Source organism: Solea solea, chromosome 15 (assembly GCF_958295425.1).
Source record: "Solea solea chromosome 15, fSolSol10.1, whole genome shotgun sequence".
Taxonomy (NCBI): Eukaryota; Metazoa; Chordata; class Actinopteri; order Pleuronectiformes; family Soleidae; genus Solea; species Solea solea.
The window spans coordinates 10,786,116-10,809,786 of NC_081148.1; the positions used below are offsets into that span (position 1 = coordinate 10,786,116).

The window sequence follows — 23,671 nt, forward strand, 5'->3', positions numbered from 1 at the left end:
TTGTGTTAGTCCGACTAAAACCGGACTTTTAAAATACGTTATGTAAAATATGTTAAGTCAGACATTGTACCAAATCATTTCTCAAAGTTGGACTAATGTTGCATTCCATTTAAATTTACATCGGAAGTTGTAGGTCATGACTGGGCGCGTGTGTGTACTTTCATTTTAACGAGTAAGAATTTTTTTATCGGAGATATCCATAATCATTATGATATCATGAAACAGAAACTGAAGGTATAGTCATAACAAATAACAAAGTTGCAAAAAGTAGATTTATTGCTATATTGCTCAGTCAGTATAGGCCTGTTGTCAGCCTTTTATTTTACATTATATGACAAAAAGTGCACAAGTACAATTTCATTAAAAACAGATAGCCTTAAAAAACACATAAAATGCAACCTTTTGAAAAAGCTGCTGCAATAAAAAAATATGTAGGAAAGAGCTATATAATTATAGGATGTACAGAATAGTGCAAACATACAGGTGTGGGTATTGACAGTGTTGATGTAGAGTGCAAAACAGTATAGAATGACAATAAGAATGTGTCTTTCAGTGTTTCTCCATTGTCCTTCACAGTGGCGGTGTTCATGGGTCTGATAGTAGTGGGGATGAAGGACCAGGATTGTGTAAGATGTGAGAGGTGTTTTCCATGATGGATCTTGTGAAGTCCAGAGGACAGTCCAGGACTGAGTTCCTAACCACCATATCCAGTTACTACACTGCAGACGCCATTACAGAGTCATAAAAAGTCCTCACACACTGAAAGACCTCAGTCTCCTTAGCAGGTGGCAACGACTTTGGACCTTCTTGTATATTTGTATTTGTAGTCCAGTCCAGTATTTGTTCAGATGGAACTCCCAGGTAAATGTATTTATTCCCTAAGATGTCAGTGTCCAAACCCTGGATGCTCACTAGAGTGTTCTGAGGCACCTTCCTCCAAAGGTAAATAACCATGTCGTTTGTCTTGGTGGCACTGATGTGAAGGTGGTTGAGTTCACACCTCCCAACAAAGTTAGTAATGATCTTCCTGAACTCCTGATCGGTCCGTGTCATCAGTGAAAGTCAAGTTTTGGAAGAAAAAGAAGAAGTAAAATGGTCTGAGTATTAACAATAGGCCCCACTCAGTGCTACAGGGCCCTAGTTGTTATGTGGAATGAATGACCTCTAAGTTACTGTCATTTACAGAGATAATTTACACTGATCACTCAAGACGGATGGTCCACAGTAGTCACAGACATGGCTTTTTTGCAGTTGAGACGCTGATGTCTGTTGAGGTTGCTTCTGTCATAAAAACTCTTCCCACACTTGGCACAGACATATGGCTTTTGTCCATTATGAGTGTACTGATGCAGTTTGAGACTCCCTCGAGCAGCGAAACCCTTCCCACACTCAGCACAGATATATGGCTTCTCTCTGGCATGAATGCTCAGATGCTTTTTGAGATTCCATTGACGAGTGAAACTCTTCCCACACTCGGCACAGTCATATGCCTTCTCTCTGGCGTGAATGCTCTCGTGCTTTCTGAGGTACGACTGCAGAGTAAAACTCTTCCCACACTCAGCACACGCGTACGGATTTTTTCCACCAATGTGAATGATCTGATGCTGTTTGAGATTCCATTGACGATTGAAACTCTTCCCACATTGGGCACAGACGTATGGCTTTTCTTCGGCATGAATGCTCAGATGCTGTTGAAGATCAGCTTGAAGATTGAAACTCTTCCCACACTCGGTGCAGACGTATGGCTTTTCTCCTCTGATATGAATGCTCGAATGCTGTTGGAGATCAGCCTGAAGAGTGAAACTCTTTCCACACTCGGTGCAGACGTATGACTTTTCACCTCTGATATGAATGCTCAAGTGCTGTTGGAGGTCAGACTGAAGAGTGAAACTCTTCCCACACTCAGCACAGACATATGGCTTTTCTCTGGCATGAATGAACTGATGTTGTTTGAGATTCAGTTTAGCAGTGAAACTTTTCCTACACTTGGCACACTGGTGCTTCTTTACAGTGTAGATGCACTGTTGCTGATCTGGGTGTTTTCGACTAAAACTCTTCACATCCTCAGCAGAAGGTCCGCCTACATTTTCATCCATACTGTATAATAATATCAATTTATACAGAAATAAAAAAAAAAAACGCTTTTACAAAATGCTGTGACTTTTTTCTTCCTCTTCTATCAATTATCACTAGGTTGTACACAGAGAGGTGCAATACTACCGTCCAAAGGTAAAAGGTTCTCTGGTTGCAGTTCAAAGTTCTCTTTCTTCTTCTCCTAATTATTTGCAGCAGGTTGTGCACTAAAATCTCTGGCAGGCTGCTGGTACCTAAGTAAACAGTGACTATGATGCAGTCCACCTTAGATATGCCATGCACAGATCAAAGGCAGTGCAACCCCTTTAAGAAAACTCCCCATTCATTCCTATGAGAACATCTGTCATTGATCTATGCTCCCCATTCAAACCATTCCCATGGGAGATTGTCCCTCAGAGTTCCGTGATATTCTTCACCATGGTTATTAGAAACACACCATTCCTTTTTATGGTTCCGGGCCGCTTGTTATGGATTACTGTATACTATTGTTCTATGATAAACATCCGTAAAAGCTGATAGAGTTTTTAGGAGTTATTTCTTGAATGAAATAAAATGAATAATCAGGCAGGCTGTACTAAACCGTGATCATAATGAAGTCCTGCTTTGATTAGCCATGCATAAATCAAAGGTAGTTGCCACTCCGCTACGACAACTCCACATTCATTCTAATGGGAGCATCAGGCTTTGATGTTTGTTTCAAATTCCAACCATTCATATGGGAACATCCCAACACGAGGGCGTTATCGGAAACTCGGAGCAACCTCACCAATCCAAGATGGCTACTATCATACAAACAGTGCTACTTTTACCATTAATTCCACTTCTGTCCTATTTGTTTTGCGTTAAATCAGTTGCACACACAGTACTGTTTAGATTCAGATTATACTTTATTAATCCCCTATGGAAATTCCTCTCTGCATTTAACCTTCCTAGAATTAGGTGCAGTGGGCAGGCACTGAGCAGCGCCCCCCAACTTGCTCAGCGCACTGAGCAATTGGGGTTGGCTACCTTGCTCAGGGTTACCTCAGCAATGGCCAACAATGGCTAGACCAAGCTATGTTTAACGCTAGTCTATACTGGAACGCAGGGAACACAGCGGTGATGTCACTCCCAGTTCCAACTTCCAATGAACTGAGTTCCAACTGCTGCTAAAAGACTTGTCCCCTTGTCCACACTGTTTTGAAGAAAGTTGTTTGAAGCCAAACTCGTGATTGGAATTAAAATACGATTGAGCAGCTGCACTGAAGGTTAAAGTTTATTTTTAGCAGTGGAAGCCACTTCTAAAACTTTTCATGGATGCATCTTGGCATTTTCAGCCATAGTCCTGTATGCAGTATGCATTCGCCTCACTTTACTAGCACTATGATACTGCTGTGCTTCTGCCTTTCGCTCCCTCTGTGCAGCGAGTGAATGTTGCCAGCAACGCAACAATAAAAAAACACTAAAATAATAAGCACAGAGGGAGTCATGTTGAGCTGTTTAATCAGCCTTGTGTGGATTCGTTTGACAATGGTTTGATTGTAGTGGACATTAATTTATATTTAAGCGTTACACTCTACAGCTTTAAGTCTAAAATCATTTAAAATGCCCTCCCGTCTACTGTTAAAAGTAGACAATTGAATATTGTGAGCTGTGCAGTCTTTGTGCTGTGAAAGGCTTCAAAAACTGATTGAAACTTCTCAAAGATGTTACTATAACACATGAAAGCAAAAGTAGAAATGGCATTTTGTAAAACGTTTGATAAAAAAAACTGAAGCTTAGACATTGGCATAAAAGTGTTAAGAACAGAGGGATCGAGGCAATGTTTCCTTAAAAGAGGTTGCAGGAAAAAGTGGATGGAAAAATACAATTATCTAGCGTCTTTGATAAAGTTAGCTGGGATATGATAAAGGCTGCATGTGGTTGAAGCTAAAAGCTGAGATGGAATTAAAAACTTGACAGGGGACCAGCATACGGTGATTAAAAATAATACGACACTAATATGACTGCAATGAGGTTACAGCATTGAAGTACAGGAGCTTTTAAACCTTAGTGGTGCACAATGACTGACAGTACGAGAGCAAGAGAGCAGGGAGCTGTCATGTTGTGCTGAGGAGACAAGTTTCATTGTGTGTGTGTGTGTGCTCATAATGCATGTAATTTCCAATCTACCCTATGCAGGCTCTCTCTCTATGTTTCTTGAGCGTTGTATCTCTCTGTCGTGAGTTACAGCGCAGTTTAGAAAATGATTACCATAATGTACACTGTCTGGATCAATCTCCTTTCTCCTGTCTCCTTTCAATGTGAAAACTTCACTTTTTCATCACAAGTATGACACAAAAAAGGAGCGAACACTTAGAATACATTCATTAAATCTGAATTCTCTGGGTGCGGCACACTGAATGCAAGTAGTTAATCCAGGTTCAAAGTATTTTGTGTGACAACCACACACTTTATCACATACACTCTTTGCTGTGTGACCTTGTGAGATCCATATTGCTTGCTTCTGGAGCCTGAGGCATCCCAGTAATCACTTTTGTGGGGAGATATTGAGGTCCATAAAATCCTACCTTTTCATATCCCTGTCTATCTATACTTCAGTCACCCTTACAGTAAGATTTGATGTCCTGACACAGAGCGGGAAGATTGGATGTTTGATCCCTAGGCTTGCTGTGTGGAATTAAACAAGGACAGTTAAAAGAGGCCTGTCTTTTGTCTGGTGCCAAAAGTCTTTTTTTTCTGTCTGTGATCATGGTGAAACTGAGGCTGAGGAGAGAGCATAGCGCCTGGGGAATTCATCACAACTCGAATGAAGGAGGTTGAAGGTGTGTTCAAAAGTACTGGCTTTGACGACTAAGATTCCAGCACATACGTGACCAAAATGTTGACATACTGTAACCTGAATCGGCATTCAGGAGTAAATACCAATGCAATCCACCAGGAAACTGTAGTCTACTCTACCAGCTGGATGATCAGTCAAACAATTGCCTTTACTTAATCACAACAAACAGCAGCTTTATATAGATGTGACAACTGGGCATTCATCACGTGCAGCACAGGCAGTTCAGTGTAACCAGGAACTGAAGAAGAAGTGTTTGAATGAGTGAGCAGGAAATGTCTTCAAAGCAAAGCTAGTTGACTCTGAGTTACAGGGTGCAGTGGTTCGCTGGCCCAAGGCCCTTTTTCCATCTCTGGTTTGTTTGAAAATGTACTGATCATCTCAGCTTGACGCCAATGGTCAAATATCAAAAATGAATGGATGGCCAGATTCTTGGTGCCTGTGTTGTAATGGCTGGAAGCCCAGAGCTACTTGTCTTTGAAAATGTTCCACTATAAATCTGTTTGACGGCTTTGACATGTGTTGTGCATTTATGGATCTGCTCACTTTTATGTTGATGACTGCGGAACAGGAATTGTTACCAGAAGTCTATGTATAGCCATCATTAATTCAATTGAATTTAAAAATACATATATAAATAACAATGTAGTGTGATGGTCAATTAATTGATGCAGCCTCATGTGCTAGTACAACAGCTGCTGCTTTGTTTGTCAACATTAAAAATAACCTTTTACACAGTCACACTAGATTGTTGTGTAAAAGGTTATTTTTAATGTTGACAAACAAAGCAGCAGCTGTTGTACTATAATATGAGGCTGCAGCAATTGATTATTGGTGGATTACAAAACAAATTGGGAGTGTTTTTAAATAATTGAAACACATTCTGTAGGTTTTTAAGCTTCTTAAATGTAAGAAGCTTAAAAACTTACCGAACGTGTTTAAGCTTCTTACACTGTAAGAAAGTATAATGTAAGTATTTTCTGGAGTTCTTGCTCCACATAACAAAGATAAGTTGAATTTTGGTTTGTGGACACAAAGACTTTTCAGAACATCATCTTATCGAGGTCAACATTTAATGTTGTAATCAATCTGTGACAGTATTGTCTCATTACCATGCTTTACTTGTAAACAGGCAGCATCTACACAAATACTACACAAATACACTAAATATGTATGTTTTAAAATACATTCATTATGTTCACGTCTGTGCACTGAATATGAAGTCGGAGAAATGTTAGCTGTCAGAGGAAAACAGTTCTCTGCCAAATTGAAGTCTTCATGGATCCATTTGTATTAAAGGACTTGTTTTTTGGTTCAACATGAGTCGTGATGCAGAGTCAAACTGATGACAAATCAAAAGAAAACCCATTAAGTATCGTGGAAAAGAGATTTATCACTATCACTCTATTGGAAGGATAAACACCATTTACTATAGGCATGTAATTACTTTCATATTCAAAGTCATCAAACCATTCAAAGAACTCCATAATGCCATGCAAGAGTTAGAGGTATTTGTTATACTCCCCCTTTATTATTGCTTAGCTTTGTATTAATTACTCACTGTGCTTGAGGTTTTTTATGCATTTTGATCGCAGATGTGATTAAAAACCACTGTAATGCACCCAAGGGTCCAGGTGGTCCACTGCTTACAAGGCATAAAATGGATAATTGGGTTTTTGATATCCCCCCCAATTTTATTATTTATTTATTTATATATCTATTTTTTACTGAGAGCAGAGCTTGTGTAAAGATTCCCCTTATTCCTGATAGCTTTTCTTTGGGAGATTTATACAAGAGTGCACCAAACAGTGAGGTAAAAGAACTGTTTAATAATAGAAGGACTGTCACTCAAATAACTGCCTGCTGGGAAATGTTGAGTCAGTAGATATTATACCGTAACTCATTTAACATGCTCTAACTCTCACTGTCCTATCTTTACAAATGATACACATAATATGTATAAAGATAAGATAAGACATTGTTTCTTTGAGTTGACACTGTAAACATTTTTTTATACTGTATTTGTGTCCCCTGATGTGACAAATGACTTAATAATAAATACAATGTTTTTTGCTTAGTATAAATCAGTTTTATTCCAATTCACTTTGTAACTCTTATGTGTATTAAGATATTCCAAAATGAAATGCCTCTATGTCAATTAAAGACTGTATTAATCTGTAGAAGCTGCAGGCAAAGCCATTCATCACTTCTCAACGGAATGGGCTATAAACAATCCCAGCAAATCTCTTCCTGATTTACACTGACAGTGGCACACTCACACCTACACTCTGTGAAACTCATCAATTCCTGCCCAGCTGGGAACTGTTCTACTGCCGCTCAATCTGTTTGTTCCACACCCTTCATCTCTAGATCTATTCCCCATTTCCCACTTGAGGCTCGTCAATTCTGAAAGTTACCAGATATTACAGACGCCTGTTTAAATGTCCAGTTTAACCCACAATGTTTCATTTTGACAATAGAGGCTATAGGATACAGAAGCTATGCAACCCTACACAGTTGCAGAATGTATCATGGCCAACAGTGACAGTCTGATGTCACTGTTGACTGATGCACATTTGTATATATAAAGAACTGACTGGTTTCTATGAACTATTCAAAAACTACAGCTCCTGGTAGAAACTTGATACTCGTGTGTCTCAGCCAATCAGAACTGACCGATTCAAAAACTCAGTCATGGCCAGTGCAGCATTAATTTATTTGGATAAATATATTTTTTTGCATTTTAAAAAGCAATATACTAAATATCCAAAGACACAAGATTACAGCAACCCATGTGTCATCTTTTAAGGGCTCGTCAAGTGAGGCAATGACGTCATTACCTCACGGAAGCTTTTGGCCGATCATTTGCCTGACCTTTTCAAGAACTGACCTAATACAGAAAGGTTGGCGTCTACTCCTGTCGACAAATACCAGTAATGGCCTTGCAACTGAAAGATGAACACTGTTTGTGAGTGCAAGGCAGAACGACAGTCTTAGGTGTTAGACAATAAAGGGAAAAGTCACCATTCACAATGGAAAAAAATGACAAAATGGTGTATTTAAAGTTACGGATACAGACATAATGTGATGTGCTGCTGTTCTCCTGGTAACCTGACTTGTATTGATTCTGAACTCCTCAGAGAGGAAGGAATTACAGCCATGCTGGGTTTTCCCACCAGTCTCAGAGATACATGTTTATGAGTGTTCTTTTTCGTGCCAAGGTGTGATTTTGAGTTTTAGACTGAAATTTTAGACTGAAAACAACAACCATGACATTTTTCATTTAGCCTCTCAGGGCAGAAAGTGCTTAGTCTCAAAGAAGAGGTAATGGTCCCACTGTTTACTGTGGGCAGTCTGTGTTGTTCCACTCCTACCGACATTGACACTGATTTGCTCTTGCTTGACACCACTTTTTACCTTGAGCAGAGTGCATGACAGGGACTTTATTGAGTTTATGACCCTAATGGTTGTCAGATGTCAGTATCATCAGGGGATGCTGATGCTCACAGTGATGTGCTGACATCAGCGCTTGCAGAAGTTACAGTGGCCCAGACAGCACACAGTCAGGAAGGAAGCTACCTGTCATATGTTGCTGACATGCCACTTGTATATTGGTTGCCTGGTCCGACACCTTGCAGAATAACAATGGTAGAATTATTTCTATGAAGTGTTATTGTACTATATACAGTATATTGTGTGACTGACAGTAGCTCATATGCTGCTTGCTTTATTTCTAGTGTAGTAAGCACTTCCGCTGACAGCTGTATATCAAGGGTGCTGCCCTAATGTTAACCCCACTGCTGTACCACAAACAACAGCTGCTTTCACTTGCACAATGCATTTTAGAAGGCAGACTTCATCAAGACATTTGTCTCAAAACCAGTTCAAATAAAACCAAAAATACACCCTGCCCCACAGGAAAATGTGTAAGTAACCACCTTACTAAATTTGAGTGATTACAAAAGCTGGCAAGTATATAACAAATTGGTTTAAAATCATGTAAAATTCAACTTCATTCTCTGATCTGAGACTGTGGGGGCGTGGCCACTAGAGCCGTTGCACACACCCACAAGCCATTCCGGTCTGCCCGGACAAGTGGGGACCAGAGTCCGTGAACGTCGCGGTTAGTCAGTGTTTGTACAGAATATTAACGTCAACTCTCCGCCAACATGTAGAGAAGAAACATTTTCATCGTTTTGGTGGTAGTTTAACGACATATTGCGCATAAACAGAGCTAATTTAGCAGCAGTTCACCACCCTTTCTGTCCCTCTGCCTCTTAATCAGCAACACCTGCAGCCTCACAGCAGGAGTCTGCTCCTCTTTCTGGTCTTCTTCTCTACTCATCTTTAGGAGTTTTAGAACTTTTCTGCGTGTTTTTACGTCCAGGTAAGACATTTGTGGGACAATTACATCTCTACTAGCTAGCAAAACAAAGGCAGTTGTGTAGGCGCAGGTGCAGTTACTCACAGCGAACAGACAAACGGTTGATAATGTACACTGAGGATTTTATGTTTACAGCGTCTGAGGAGTTATGCTAGCTATCATGTGATTCGGTTTCTATGAGCCGCCATGTTGGCAGTACTGTGACTGTTTTTAGTTGTACATAATAAAAAGTTTTAGGGCGTATGAGTACCTGAAAAAGGTAATAATTTATAGCTTGGTAATAGTTATAGCTCTATTTTAGCTGCACTGCACATGTGGCAAAATGAACAAGACTGGTGCTAGATTTAGCCTGTCAGAGTTCACTGTGCACTTGTATTATATATATTTGGAGATATATTGCAAAATGTGATCCTTATAATGGTTTTTATGAGTTTACAAACGGACATGATTATAAACCTGCAGGATCCTGACATCTTCAACTTCCTCATTAGCTACCCTTCATCTTACTCCAGAGTCACTGAAAGTTTACAAGAGCCTGGAGGGAAACAAACATTCAACTCTGGAGTCTACCGACTAAACATAGTGTTGTTGTCACTGGACGGGTAAGTTTGGCATGAGCACAACATTAGCATTAGTAACAGGCAGTGTAATGGTAATAATTGCTATGTTAAGGTTGCTGTGCAGACTTGTATGCCAGTTAGACTGAGTCCATTATTAGCCCAGAATTAACCCTTTGCTTGTGTTTGTCCCATCACTGTCTTCTTCTACTTGCTGTAAGCACGTTTCATAGCTGTGATTCACCTCTGCCTTCTTTCTGGATCAGTGGGGATCCAGTGAAATGCCTGTTTCTGACTGTTTTAGCATTCCGGAGCACAAAAGCTATCTAAAATCTTCACTTTTACTATGAAAAGGCGAAAAGACAGGTTTTCTTAGATATTGCATGATTTATGTGCCGTCTCCTTTGTAAGTCAATGGAAGGAGCTGGGTTTTTCCCTGCCAGGGGGTGTGTCAGAGGCGTTACTTTGGTTGTGTGACGTCAATGTACAGAGCTCTGTGGAATCATATTTTTAGACATATCTAAAAAATCGTGAACAGAACAAACAAATGTCTTTGTTCTCTACTCCATAATTCCTTATTCCACAGAATGTACAAACTCTGTAATTGCTTTACAGGGTCTTTAAATGAGGAAATAATGAACCATCCATCCATCCATCCAACCACTTGGAGGGTTGTGGGGTAAGCTGGAGCCAATTCCAACTGACACTGGGTGAGAGGACGCGTACATCCTGAACAGGTCACCAGCCCATCACAGGTAGTGTTCTTAAAAAGAACTACATCAACGTTTAGTTTATACACATAGAAATTAAAGACTTCCTATTCTTTTTTTAATGAATGGGCCACAATTCATTTTCAACTTTGATGCTGAATGATAACTTAAGTCATGGTTTCAAGAAAGTATTAAGATTCAGTTTGAAATGCTTTATTACCAATGGTCATTTGAAATAAGCTGAATTTGATATCAGTTATATGCTGCTATTGAAATCTAAAATATTAAATATATTTATCATTGTTTGCAGTCACACAGTCGATATTTTGGTAGCTGCGTCAACTTTACTTGAAAATGTCTATGTGAATAATGTTTTGTTGTGTACTATTTTTGGAGCTGACTACATGCTTGTTAGTCCTCCAGCGATTCTTGCTGTGAAACCCTTTCTGCATGTTATGTGTAGGTAATTACAAAACAACATAAATCTCTCTCAGTCTTATTATCGTAATTATTATTGATTTCTCTTTTATCCTGTGAAGTACACACACTTTATTTTGACTACAGTAATATACAGTCATTACCACAATGTTCTTGTCTTACTGTTTTTGCAGACCAAAGCATTTTTCTCCACACTTGCGACCATCAACCGGCATTTCCTGCCTGATACCGCTCTGCTCTGCATATCTATAATCTGTAGACTGCAGCACTGTGTCCTTTTACCACTGTTCACAAAACTGTCAACTACACATCACTGCTGGTGTGTTTGTTGTGTGGGGAATCAGCAGGATGTTCAATTACACTGGCTCAGCTGGTGTATCCAGACACACCCTCACATGGCTACACACTATGTGAAGCAAAATCGCTTCATTCAAGCCTTGCCGGTCATGCTGCTTTGGCTTGATCCCTCAACAAGCCACATGCCTTGGCTAAATTACAACTAGCAGAGAACAAAGAGCAACTGAGTGTGAGAGAGGAAGACTGTCATGACTCTATTTACAATAAAAACTCAACTGTGTCCCCCCATGTTTAATTCAAGCAATCAAGACATATTAATGTGTCTTGTATGTACATTTTAAGGAGCAGGTTGGATTTAGAAAGTTGATGAGGCAGACGTCTGTATTTAAAGATGTCTTTGCCATTTTTCAGTCAGAGTTGCTTCTTTTACAATAAACTTAGAACCTTAGGGACAGAGAGAGTAACTGCTCCCCAAAAGGGGCTACAGCACAATGTCTGCAGTGCAGCTAAAATATAGCCGAGCTATAACTCTTGACTATTACCTTTTTCAGAGTCTCATATACCCTAAAACGTTTTTTATTATGTAGAACTAACAGTCACAGCACTTTTTTCTGTCTGTCATCTGTGCTTGCCGTTTTCTGTCTGTATGCAATTACAATACATTTATAAATGTGTACTTGTAAAACACATTAAGACCCAACATCAGCATCACCTTTGTAACAGTGTCTCAGTTTGCTGATACAGTATGTGTGAATGTTTATTGGGTCTTGTGTGACTGTCTTTTGTCTGTGTGTCTGTGTAGTATCAACTACAGGGTAGAACAGAGTGTTGATATTTTTAAAGGCAGACTCAAAACCTACCTCTTTAGTTTGGCTTTTAATTGAATTCCTATTTAGTTTTCACCTTGTTTATATTTAAGCATGTTTACATAATTTTTATACTTCTTTCGGGTTCTCCCTTTAGGGGTCGCCACAGCAGATCAGCTGCCTCCATTTTGTCCTATCCCTTGTGTCCTCTTCTGTCCACCAACTGTCCTCATGTCCTCCATCACAACATCCATGATCTTTCTCTGTGGTCTTCCTCTTTTTCTACTGCCCGGCAGCTTCATCTCCTTTGTCTAATATAATCACTATCCCTCGTCTGCATGTGACCAAACAATCTCAACCTTGCCTCTCTTACTTTATCTGCAAACCTTTCAACCTGCGCTGTCCATCCTGTCTCAGAAAATGTCTGCATCTTTAGCTCTGTCACCTCCAGCATTGCCTCTCACTACCATCTTGCAGACCTTCCCTTTCACTTTTGCTGCTATCCTTCTGTCGTACATCACCCATGACACTTGTCTCCACCCACTGCACCATGCCAGGGTTAGAGTTCTCTACTTCATTTCTCTTGTGCACTATATATTGCGTTGCATGGCTGAACTTATTCACTTTTGCCACCTCTACCCCTTGCATATTCACCGTACCACCTGTCTCACTGTCATTCACACAGGTATTCTGTCTTGCTCCTACTAACCTTTATTCCTCTTCTCTCCAGTGCATACCTCCACCTCTCCAGGCTCTCTTCCACTGTTCCTTACTCTCACTACAGATTACAATATCATCTGCAAACAAGACTCCAGCCTGACCTCATCTGTCAACCAATCCATCACCATTGCAAACAAGAGGGGATCAGAGCTGATCCCAGATGTAATCCTAACTTCACCTTGAACCCATCCATCACTCCAACTGCACCTAACCACTCACTGTCCTCATACAAGTCCTGCACCACCCTCACGTACTTCTCTGCCACCCCAGACATTCTCATTAAATACCACAGTTCCTCCTTTGGCACCTAATCATAGAAAATGCATCTGGGTGCTCTTTTTTGGCAACTTCAACTTTATACCTCAGTAATTAACTACAGTCCTGCACATCACCAATGCTCTTGAAAACTGGTACCACTACACGTCTTCTCCATGCCTTAGGCATTTTCTCGCTCTCCAGGATCATGTTCAACAGTCTGGTCAAAAAGACCACTGCTCTCTCTCCTAGACATTGCCATACTTCCATGGGTATGTCATCTGGACCAACTGCCTTTCCACTCTTTATCTTTTTCATACAGTAGCTGCCCTCACTTCCTCCTTACTTATCTGCTGCACTTCTTGAGGCACTATCTTCCCTTTATTTGTCCTCTCTCTCATTTTCCTCATTCATCAGCTCCTCAATATACTCTGTCCATCTTCTCAACACACTTTATTCACTTGTTAGGACATTGCTATCTCTGTCCTTAAACATTCTAACATTCTCTGTCCATCTAACATTCTCTCTGTGTAGCCCATTGCTACAAGTCATTTTCTCCATCCTTATTGTCCAGCCTCTCATACAACTCTTCTAACTGACAACCATGTGGTGCATAAGCCCTGACCAATATTCAACATTTCACCTTCAGTTTCTTGCTTTATACTCATGATTCTGTCAACAAACAACACTCACCACCTCCAGAACAATACTCCACAAACTCTTCCTTCAAAATGACCCCTACCCCATTTTGATTCAGTTTGAATCCGCCTCTGATGCTTCTGGCCTTGCTTCCCTTACACCTGCTCTCTTACACACACAATATACTGTCGCTGTCTCCCTTCTCTCCATTATTTCAGCAGCTCTCTCCTTTGTCAGTCATAGCCCCTGCTTTTAAAGTATCTTCTCTCACTTCCACACTCCTACCCTTCCACCACCTCACTACCTCCTATTACACCTTCCCCCTCTCCTCATCCATTGTCTTGTTAACCCGATCCTTGACCGATTCCAGTACGATAGTTTCAGTGTTTCAGTGATCCGCATATCTGATTTGGCAAAGGTTTTACACTGTATGCTCTTCCTGACGCAACCGGCACTAGTTTATCAGCACTCGTGTGTGTGTATATGTACATACTATATATAATATCACTATATATATATATTTATATATATATATATTATATTTGTGTGTTTGAGTGAGAGAGTGATCAGACGGGGTGGGCAGAGGATGTTTCTATGTAAAGCACTTTGTGTTGCATTTATTGTGTGAAAGGTAAAGTGCTTGATTGATTGGACTGTGCATGTTCATTATTGTGTATGTATATTTCATAATAAAAGCACACACAAGTGCTGTTTCAACTGAATATTGTATGAAAGAAAAATGAAAGCAAGACATCATCATTATCTTGTTTATTTAATGATGACTTGTAAATCCATGCTGATGACACCGAATGTCATTGTAAGCTGCTTCACCGGTTTATCCACCAATTCGGTCCAGACTAATTGGTCCATGGTCACTATACAAGTATACACATACAGTAAATATCTTGCATTCATTCCAAAACAACGGCAAAAACATGGTGCCAAGAATGGTGCCTAACATTATAAAATGCAAGTGCTGTTTTGTTATAATAGTATTTATCTTTAAATGTTGCTGCTCCATTAGCACAGCTGCACAGAGCAATTACATGGCTATGGATTTTATCTTCAAAGTGAACCAAATTATGCAATTCTTCTAGTTAACTATTGATGAAAAATTTGTCTTTGTCCTTTGGGCAAAGTATATGCTAGGAATTGAATTGTTTGTATGGACCTAATACCCAGGGGCTGCTGATGCTGAGCTTTTTAATGACCTAGCACATTAAGAAGTTCATTGGCAGAGTAATACAAGGACATGAGCTGAATATTATATCATTGCTGAATCTAGAGTTTTCTGTCCTGAAACCAACACTGTTAATAAAGGTTTTATTACCTGCAGTCCTGGTGAGTCCCTCCAGATGTGGCCATTAAAACGTACATGTTAATTTTTACCCACATATAAAACTGCTCCAAACCAATGAGACAAAAACAAGGTCATTGTTTTAATTTCTGGGTTTTTTTTCAGTCAAAGTGGCTCTGATAAAGTGTTTAAAATGCTAAACGACAAACTTTTCCCTTATCTATGGACCCCACTGTTCCTATTAATCATTCAAGATAATTGTTTTGTCAAACTAATGATCTCAGCACATTGTATCTCCCCTACTTAATTTAACTGAGATGAACATAGCAGTTTATTGCACAGTTAATGAGAATAGCAGAGTGAAGCCGAAGATGAGCTTACACATTTTAATTGTGCACTAAAGTATCTACACGAGACTAGACACTACATGAATGCAACAGTCGCATCTGTCCTCGGTTTGCACACAAAAATCAAGGACATACATAGACAAGCTCATCCTAGACTTAAGAAAGTTACAGGATTTACAGCTGTTGAAAACATACACCAGTAGTTTCCTGACTGCAATTCATCACACAGACAGCAGCAATAAATCTGCAGAATACTACTGGTGTATTATGACTGTAGTGACATTTAATCTGTCTTAACCTTGTGTCAAAAGTGGTTCATGCTTATCAATACACTAACTAATACAAGTGTAGGGACAATTAAAGATACTGTAATTTTGTAAACTATTCACTCCTCGCAGCCAAGGCAGTAGGCAAAATCAGCACACAGGAGTTGCAGATCCACTGCTGCCTCTATCATTGATTTATCATTATTTTATTTTTTTTTGGAGGGGGGGGGGGGGGGGTTTAAGTCAATGAAACAAACCAATGGAGGCAGCAGTATACCAGCAGCTCCGATGTCCCTGAAGCTAATAGCAGTGATTTATTACTATAGTGTGGGAGAGTGAGCCGTTTTCAAATTTCCATTCAGACAAGGCTGTCCAATGGTGAGATAAGGCGTCAAAAAAGGGACACGGACACAAGCAGTCAGTGCAGACTGTACAGTTGGTCAGTGCCTCATACAATTGCACTTCGAAAAACATGAACTATCACTTTAAGAATGATGAGTGAATCCCTTTTAGCACTGACCAAAAAAAGGAAAACGGACATCCATAATTAATGTTTTGATAAATCCAACCATGTTCTCTGCTTGGCTCTCGTTATGTTCAGAGAGGTGGCATTTGTTTTGGCTGGTTAAAACATATTAGCACAAGATGATGGATAATGTGTCTGCCAGGCACAAGTGTGTGTGTGTGTGTGTGTGTGTGTGTGTGTGCGTGTGAACTTATAAATATATCTTTGTGAGGACCAAATAAACTATACCATACCTTAAAAGGGTTGTTTTTGGTATAAGACTTTTAAGGTTAGATTCAGAATAAGGTTAAGGATCTAAGGTATTATGTCTATGAGTGTCCTCACTAAGAATGCCATACAAGAATGTGTGTGTGTTGCCAGCAGAGACAATAGTCCCTCTGCTCTCCTCACTGTTGACCCATAAGAGCTGAGAAAGTATTATTTCACTCGTTGTTCAATCAATTCTCCATTTCATGTGGTAGATGCAGATAACAAATGAACAGTCTAATAAGAATTTTACATAAGGTATGAATGATTGCGTCCTAGTGTAAAATTATGTTTTCATGTCCCCGTTTGGTCAATGGATTAAGGAACAGGCACTTGATATCTTTTTTTCTCTCTCACAGAATATTCTAGCACATAGGATTTACTCCCAAACTCATGAATGTCATTAGCCAGTCAGCTTTATCATCTTTTACATTTGCTCGATTGCTTTTTTTTCTAAAGCAGGTGCCAATTAACTTCCTTTTAAACCTTATTACATTGTTGTAACAAAAGGATTACAGAATCATATTTGTGTATGTTGTGTGCTGTGCATTTATTTAAACTCTTTTATTTCCATTAAATATACATGGGGTGATAAACCTTGTTCAATGGCAGACATACACATGCTTTACTGTAAGTAGTATGACAGTCAAAGACCTGTCTCTTGATCTGAACGATTGTTTTTGGCAATCATGCAGTATCCAGTGGTTTGGTTGCCATGGATATCGTTTCAGGTGTTTTGTGTTCTGCTCTCTGCTAGCGCTTTGCACCATGTGTGAATACATGTACTGGAGGTGTGTGTGTATCCAGCATACAGAAGACTAATGCTGTCTGTGAACAGAAAGTTTGCCTTTTTCTGCAGTCATATGATTCTCTTCTCTTCTCTTCTCTTCTCTTGCAGGATTTTCATGTTGCTACCCTCCTCTTTCCCATCTCCTTGTTTATTACCACTCGTGTTCCCTCTCTTCTCTCATATCTCGTCCCCACAGATTCAGTCTGAGTGTCATAGGTCAGACTTGTATGTTCCATTTTTGGCCCAGCAGAGCACTACTGTAAAGTAGCTGCCAATATCTTACTGTAATGGGTCTGAGTCATGGATTGTGCCCAGATCAGCGACTCACTCTCAAACAGCCAGAGAGAGTAGGTCATTGCGGAAATGTAATGTATTTGGCAACTGGTCAGTCATAGTGCGGTGCTACAGGGTGAGCTTAGTCTGGTTGTATGATGAAACATGCTGTACTGTATTAAAGGAGAAGTTAAAATATACAGTATAGAGTAGTGTATAGTGTTCTGTATGCAGTTCTGCAGTTCCAGTCCAGGGCCAACAAACAACCATTGATTCTCACACTTGCACCTATAGTCAGTTTACAGTGTCCAATGTGGAAAAAACCCAAACAAACATTTTGAGAACATGCAACTCTTGTTGCAAACCAAGGTGTTTTTGTTGCAAGGCGACAGCTCTAACCACTATTGCGCCGCGCAGCCCCTAGCCAAACCAATATTTGTTCTTTGAGGTTGTTGCTGGTCTTTACATGATTTTTTATATATCAAGAACTTATCCACCCATTCATCCATTTTCAACCGCTATATCCTCCACATGAGGGTCTGTACCACTCTCAGCTGACATAGGGCGATAGACGGGGTACACCCTGGATAGTTCTCCAGCCACATAGAGACAAACAGCCATTCACTCTCACGGTCAATTTAGAGTGTCCAATTTACATAATCCCCATACTGCATGTTTTTGGATTGTGGGAGGAAACCGGATAACCTGTATGGCCCTTATTGGAAACAATAACTCATTAATTATTGTATTCATAGAACCTAGATTTGTCCTGAGTGACACTGCACAGTGAAAAAATACATTTGCTATGTGTCCTCAGTGGTAGGACCTAAATGTAGTCAATGAGTACAATTCAAAAATGTCTTTGCTTATAAGAAAATCAGGTTCACAGTAAAGCAGTCTACAACAGGGTTTCCCAATCCTGGTCCAGGTTTTAGATGTTTCCCTGCTGCAACACACCTGATTCAAATGGTCAGCTCGTCAGCAAGCGCTGCAGGAGCCTGATAACGACCTATTTATTTGAATCAGGTGTGAGGGAGCGAGGGGACTTCTAAAACATGCAGGACAGTGATCTAGAACGTACAAAGGTACAAAGGTAGCAGACAAAGAACAAGCAAAAGGTAAGTCACGAGATGAACAGGCAATGGAAGATCTATGCTTACAAACAGTTCAGATAAATAATTAAAGGGAGAGGTGAGGTGAGTGGTTAACAAGACACAAGTGAAATGGAAGAAGGCGAGGTTTGTAATCAGTGGAAAGTGAAGCAGAACAGATACAGGGAGTAACACAATCAAAAAGAGACAACATTATTAATACAAAATAAAACATGAAATGGAGAATGAATGTAATCCTAACAAGTGACACCCAAAACAGAAATGTAGATTCATCAAAATACAGTGCAAGCCAAGACAGATTTTGTCAAGTCTAGACAAATGTACAGAAACAAAATGTCCCAAAGAGGCAGACATGACACTTCTCGATGTCTCAGTAAAGTCAGTAAAACTGCCTCTTAATGACCTCCAGCGAATTTTAATATCTTCTGCTCTTTTTATCCCCATCCACATCTCCTTGACATTAAATCACAGTAAATACCATAATAGCACTGGAAGATGTAGGAAAAGTTTATTTTTCAGCTGAATGCCGATGTGTCATAAACAGACAGACTAACCTTAACCATAACTAATATACTGGCCAAACCCTAACCCTTGCATTTTGTCCCCCATAAGGGAGACAAGTCCCCATAATGTGACTGTGTAAACAGATTTAGGTCCCCACAATAATACCTGGAACACACACGCGCTTGAAAAGCCTCTTTATAGTGAAGCATTTGCAGCCAAAGAACAATCAGAACACCTGACACTTCCATTGAGAAATATCACTTTTCTCATCTATAGCACATACATTGTTTGTTTAACACCAGCAGAGATAGATAGATAGATAGATAGTGTTAAAATAAGAAGAGCTCACCTTCATGGTGCATCCTTCAGTTGCTTAGTTCACTCTGAAACACGTGCTTTTCTGGGTGTGTGTGTGATGTGAAAAATTGAAAGTGTGTGTCAGTCTGTAGCTATGAAATCTGCCGCTTCCCCTCCTCTTCCTGAAGAGTCTCAAGGGAGGGGAGTTTGTCGCTCTCCGCAGCGAAAATGTGTGTTGGTGTTTGTAAATGCATATGTGTGGGTTTGTGTGTGTTGGAGAGTGAAAGTGTGGCTCCTCTTAACCTCTCCCGCTCTCGTATGAATGAATGAATGAATGAATCTGTCTATCTGTCTGTCTATTTGTTATTTTACATTTCCATGTCTTTTCCTATCATCTTTCCTTTCATCTGTGCTCCCTGTGCTTTCCTCTCTGAATGTTTCCGGTGCTCCCTTCCTCCCTTCTTTTCTCCGTCTCACTTTCCTCCTCTCCTTTTCATCTCACGGTATCATGTGTATGTCCACCTACTTCTAACACTCGCTCTCTCTCTCTCCCTTTCTCTCTCTATCCTTCCCCTCATGTTTCCCCATCCTCTCTCTCTCTCTCTCTCTCTCTCTCTAATAGAAAGCTCACATTTCTCTCTCCTCTCATGCAGACAGAAAATAAATAGATGGTCCTGCTCTCCTCTTTTTTCCCTGTCCATCCATCCACTTGTCCTGCTTTCGCCTCGTCTCTCTCTCTCTCTCCCTGCTGTGCATCACCGTGAGCTACCCAACCCTTGCTTTTTTGCTTCATTGATCTGTACACACCCATTCTTTCCACTTTTGTACAGATGAATTGGGTTAAAAGGAAAATAAATGTACATGACAAGATGTTATTGATTTAGCTACACCTTTATCCCATGTCCTTTTCATTAGTTTGTTTTTCTGCCCTTTACTGTTGGATCACATGTGATGGAGGCACACACACACACACGCACACACAGGAAATGCCTCCCATTTTCTGATTAGATTTGCGACTGAGACAGAAAGATTGAGGGTTGAGAGAGAGATGCTACAGTGTTGTCTAGTGTGAATCTTATTGTGAATGATTGTTAAGTTATTGTTGGAGGTTTAGTTTGTGTTATGCAGTGGTTATATTGACAGCACACACACACATACAGGGAGAGACAGCAGCTCCTGTTGAGAAGCAGAGTACAGTAAATATTTTAAAGACATTCTGCCCTGCAGCTAAGCGCTAACAAAGAACTGCCAACAGTGGGTGCTGTTACTCTTCACAGTACAGAGCTGCTTGTAATGCAGCTCAGGGGGAAAAATGAGAGAGGCCAGCATTTGATAATGGGTTTTAAAAATACACCTTAAACTGACCAAGAACATTAACTTACACTTCAAAAACAGAAAATGAGACACATTATCACGGTAGTGTAACTTCAACTCTGGCGTGCACATTCAGTGTTGTATTATTGAATGTGTTGACACCAATAATCTGAATATTGGCTTTATTCTGAGAGAGAATCAATATTTCCATTTACATGTTAAAGAGTGTGGTTGTGAGCCATAAAAATGTTACATTACTGTACTGTTTGTGCACTGCTGTGAAAACACCTTTACAAAGTTATAATTACTTTTACTACATTTACTATACTAATTATATTTACTATGTAATTACTACTTTTATCGTAAATCCTTCATTGAAATGATCTTGTTGCTAACGCTCGGTTTTAATTGGTTTTCAGTTTGTTTGTTTTGTAAATTTTTCTTCCTTTTTATTGGATTTTACTGTGTTTTAATCTTGTCTTTGGACTTTGCACTGTGAAGCACAATGTTTTGATATGTACTCTGTAAATATAGATTATTATTATGTTATTATAATCGAATGAAGATGCATAATGACATACAATAATCCAAATGTCCTAATATGATTATTGCTGATTCCTAGCATCACTCTGTTGCACTTCTATGAATATCACACAATTCAATATACAACCACACACTTGTTAAAAGAAGACGTGTTAAAATAAGTAAACATCCCATTGAGCTCATTAATGCAAAAATAGTGTACTTAAAGCTTGAAAGGAATCCAGAGCTTTATTTATTTTATCTACTTAAATGAAAATGTTTGATCCTCGAGAGTGCAGTCATTTCCCAGTTTTATAGCAATGGCCGTTAAATTGTTCCTCTGTGAAATTCAAGACAAAACATTTCTACAAATCAGCATATTAAAAGGCAAGCTAAAGATAATATTAAATAATAATGTTTCCTATGTAATCTGAAAATGCTTTTAATTGATTTTCTATGTTTCTCAGTGATGTAAAGTGTTTGAAGAGACAAGAGCTTTTGAGGAAGAGAAGGATGCAGTGAGTAACTTTTCTTAAATTAAGAGGACATATGGCCTTTTCACAAGTCAGCGAGCACCACAGTCGTGTGACATTTCTTCAACTATAATAACTTGTCTGCTCACAGTCTAATGAGCTGCAGCTAATCGCATAATCAATTTACCTCATGCGAAGTGTGGCATCTAGTGGATTTTCACCATTCTTTCAGTTCAGCATCTGAGTGTGTGTGTGTGTGTGTGTGTGTGTGTGTGTGTGTGTGTGTGTGGTGCTGGCCTAAATTAGATTAAGGAGATTTAAAGATTTCAGAATTGACAGCCGGGCAGCCCATTGCCTAGTGGAAAGGGAACTTGGCTTGAAACGGGGAGGGCTGCCGGTTCAAATTGCGACAGGTCAAGGGCTGGGGTACCTCTGAGCAAGGTACCCAATCCCCATTCATCCCCATTGATTTTTTTTAAATGGACACTCTAAATTGAACCCAGCCATGTGGGGCCACATCCAGTGTTCTCCTACAAGTACAAGTCCCAAGTCCGGATAAATGAGAGGGTTGTGTCAGGAAGGGTTTTTTTTGTAAAAAAACAAATCTCTGCCAAATCAAATATGATCACTGAAAACAGGTGAGAGGGAGAAGCCGAGACAATTGACTATTGTGAATCTAACATTCAAAATCCTGGAAAAACAGTGTAACAGTCAAATGTGAGCAGTGGAAAACACAATATAGACTTCCTTTTTTTCCATTTGATGCAATAACTCCCTCTACTGTTCTTTATGTATAAACAATACAGATCCAGTCCCTGCACTTGTACACTGTCATTACTGTTGAGTGTGTGCTGCTTTGGAACTTATCTTTCTAAAACCTTCTAACACTAATGTTATCAAGATGTTTGTTTTATTTCTAGTGTTTTGATTTTTTTGTTTGAGAGTTTTTTTGTCTTGTATGTAGATTACTACGGCTTTCTTTTTGTCCTTGTTGATTTTTGTGAATTTCCCATTTTTGTTTTAAAACTTCCCGCCTTTTAGATTGCCTGCCCCGCCCTAATTAGTTTCACCTGTTTCTAGTTGTCTCTCCCTTCCTGGTGTGTATATATTCTCCCCCTTCTCCCTTTGTTCTCATTCAGATCGTCTGCATTGCTTTTGCCTGTTTTGCTTCTGGTTTGCTCCTTGTGTGCTGTTCCCCTGTGATTTTGATTGCTGTCACTTTAACTTTAACTTTGCTTTGTTGTTTTATTTTTGCTTGAGACTGACTTTGTTGAATACATTAAAGTTTCCCTGTCCTGGTCTTCAGAGACCCACTGCCCTGCATGTTTTAGATGTTGCTCTGCTACAACACACCTCATTCAAATGAACGGCTCGTTATCAGGCTTTGGCAGAGCTCGATGATGAGCTGACCATTGCATTAAACAGATTTTTACCTGCACTTACCCCTGAGTTGTCATCACAACTGTGACACATCTTTCATAAATCGTCTGTACACATCATGTACACAAATGTTGAACAAATTAATAACCTATTACTTTACATTGTGCAATTTAAGCTGTTACTGAGTCTAGATGCTTTTGAAACATTGAAATACAATATAGCTTTATATTTACATTTATTTTTAACAAAAGTACTTTTGTGAAACTAAAGTAAAGTTGTTTTTGTTGTGACTCGACCATTTTGTCTGATCTGAGAGATAAAAATGCATATGTCCATCTGGCTGTAGTTGGTGTAACATGAGTAGTAATGAAAGCTGTGCAGAAGAACAGTGCTTGAAATGTGAATCAAACAGTCTTGAACAGAAGCAGTAAACTTTTAAAGTGAACTCACTAGAGCAAAAAAACTCAGAAGCTTTAAATAGAGTTGCTGCTGACGTAAAGTGGAGTTGAACTCGAGCCAGACTGTCAAACAAGGAAACAATCAATTAAATTGGTGCCCACTATCCAGTATTGAATGCAATGATACAGGTGATTGATGGTAGTAGGC

At 39.6% G+C, this 23,671-nt stretch overlaps 1 protein-coding gene and 1 long non-coding RNA gene across 4 annotated transcripts in view; one reads left to right on the plus strand and one right to left on the minus strand.

Moving 5' to 3' along the window:
* Window positions 1–23,671, minus strand: part of LOC131474111 (inactive phospholipase D5-like) — a 42,721-nt gene that overhangs the window by 16,509 nt on the left and 2,541 nt on the right. The window contains exon 1 of one of the 2 annotated variants that reach the window (XM_058651852.1): window positions 19,429–19,547. The exons of the other annotated variant lie outside the window; for it this stretch is intronic. Coding sequence (XP_058507835.1) covers window positions 19,429–19,434 — 6 coding nt within the window. The 5' untranslated portion in view covers window positions 19,435–19,547. Of the gene's footprint in view, window positions 1–19,428; window positions 19,548–23,671 lie in introns of those variants that run through there. 2 annotated transcript variants of the gene reach the window in all.
* Window positions 8,978–12,911, plus strand: LOC131474116 (uncharacterized). Of its 2 annotated transcripts, none has more exons than XR_009242268.1 (4): window positions 8,978–9,299; window positions 9,759–9,898; window positions 10,469–10,608; window positions 12,835–12,911. It is a non-coding gene; the product is annotated as an uncharacterized LOC131474116 (long non-coding RNA). The 2 variants fall into 2 exon arrangements; XR_009242267.1 differs by lacking the exon at window positions 12,835–12,911 and adding an exon at window positions 11,175–12,828.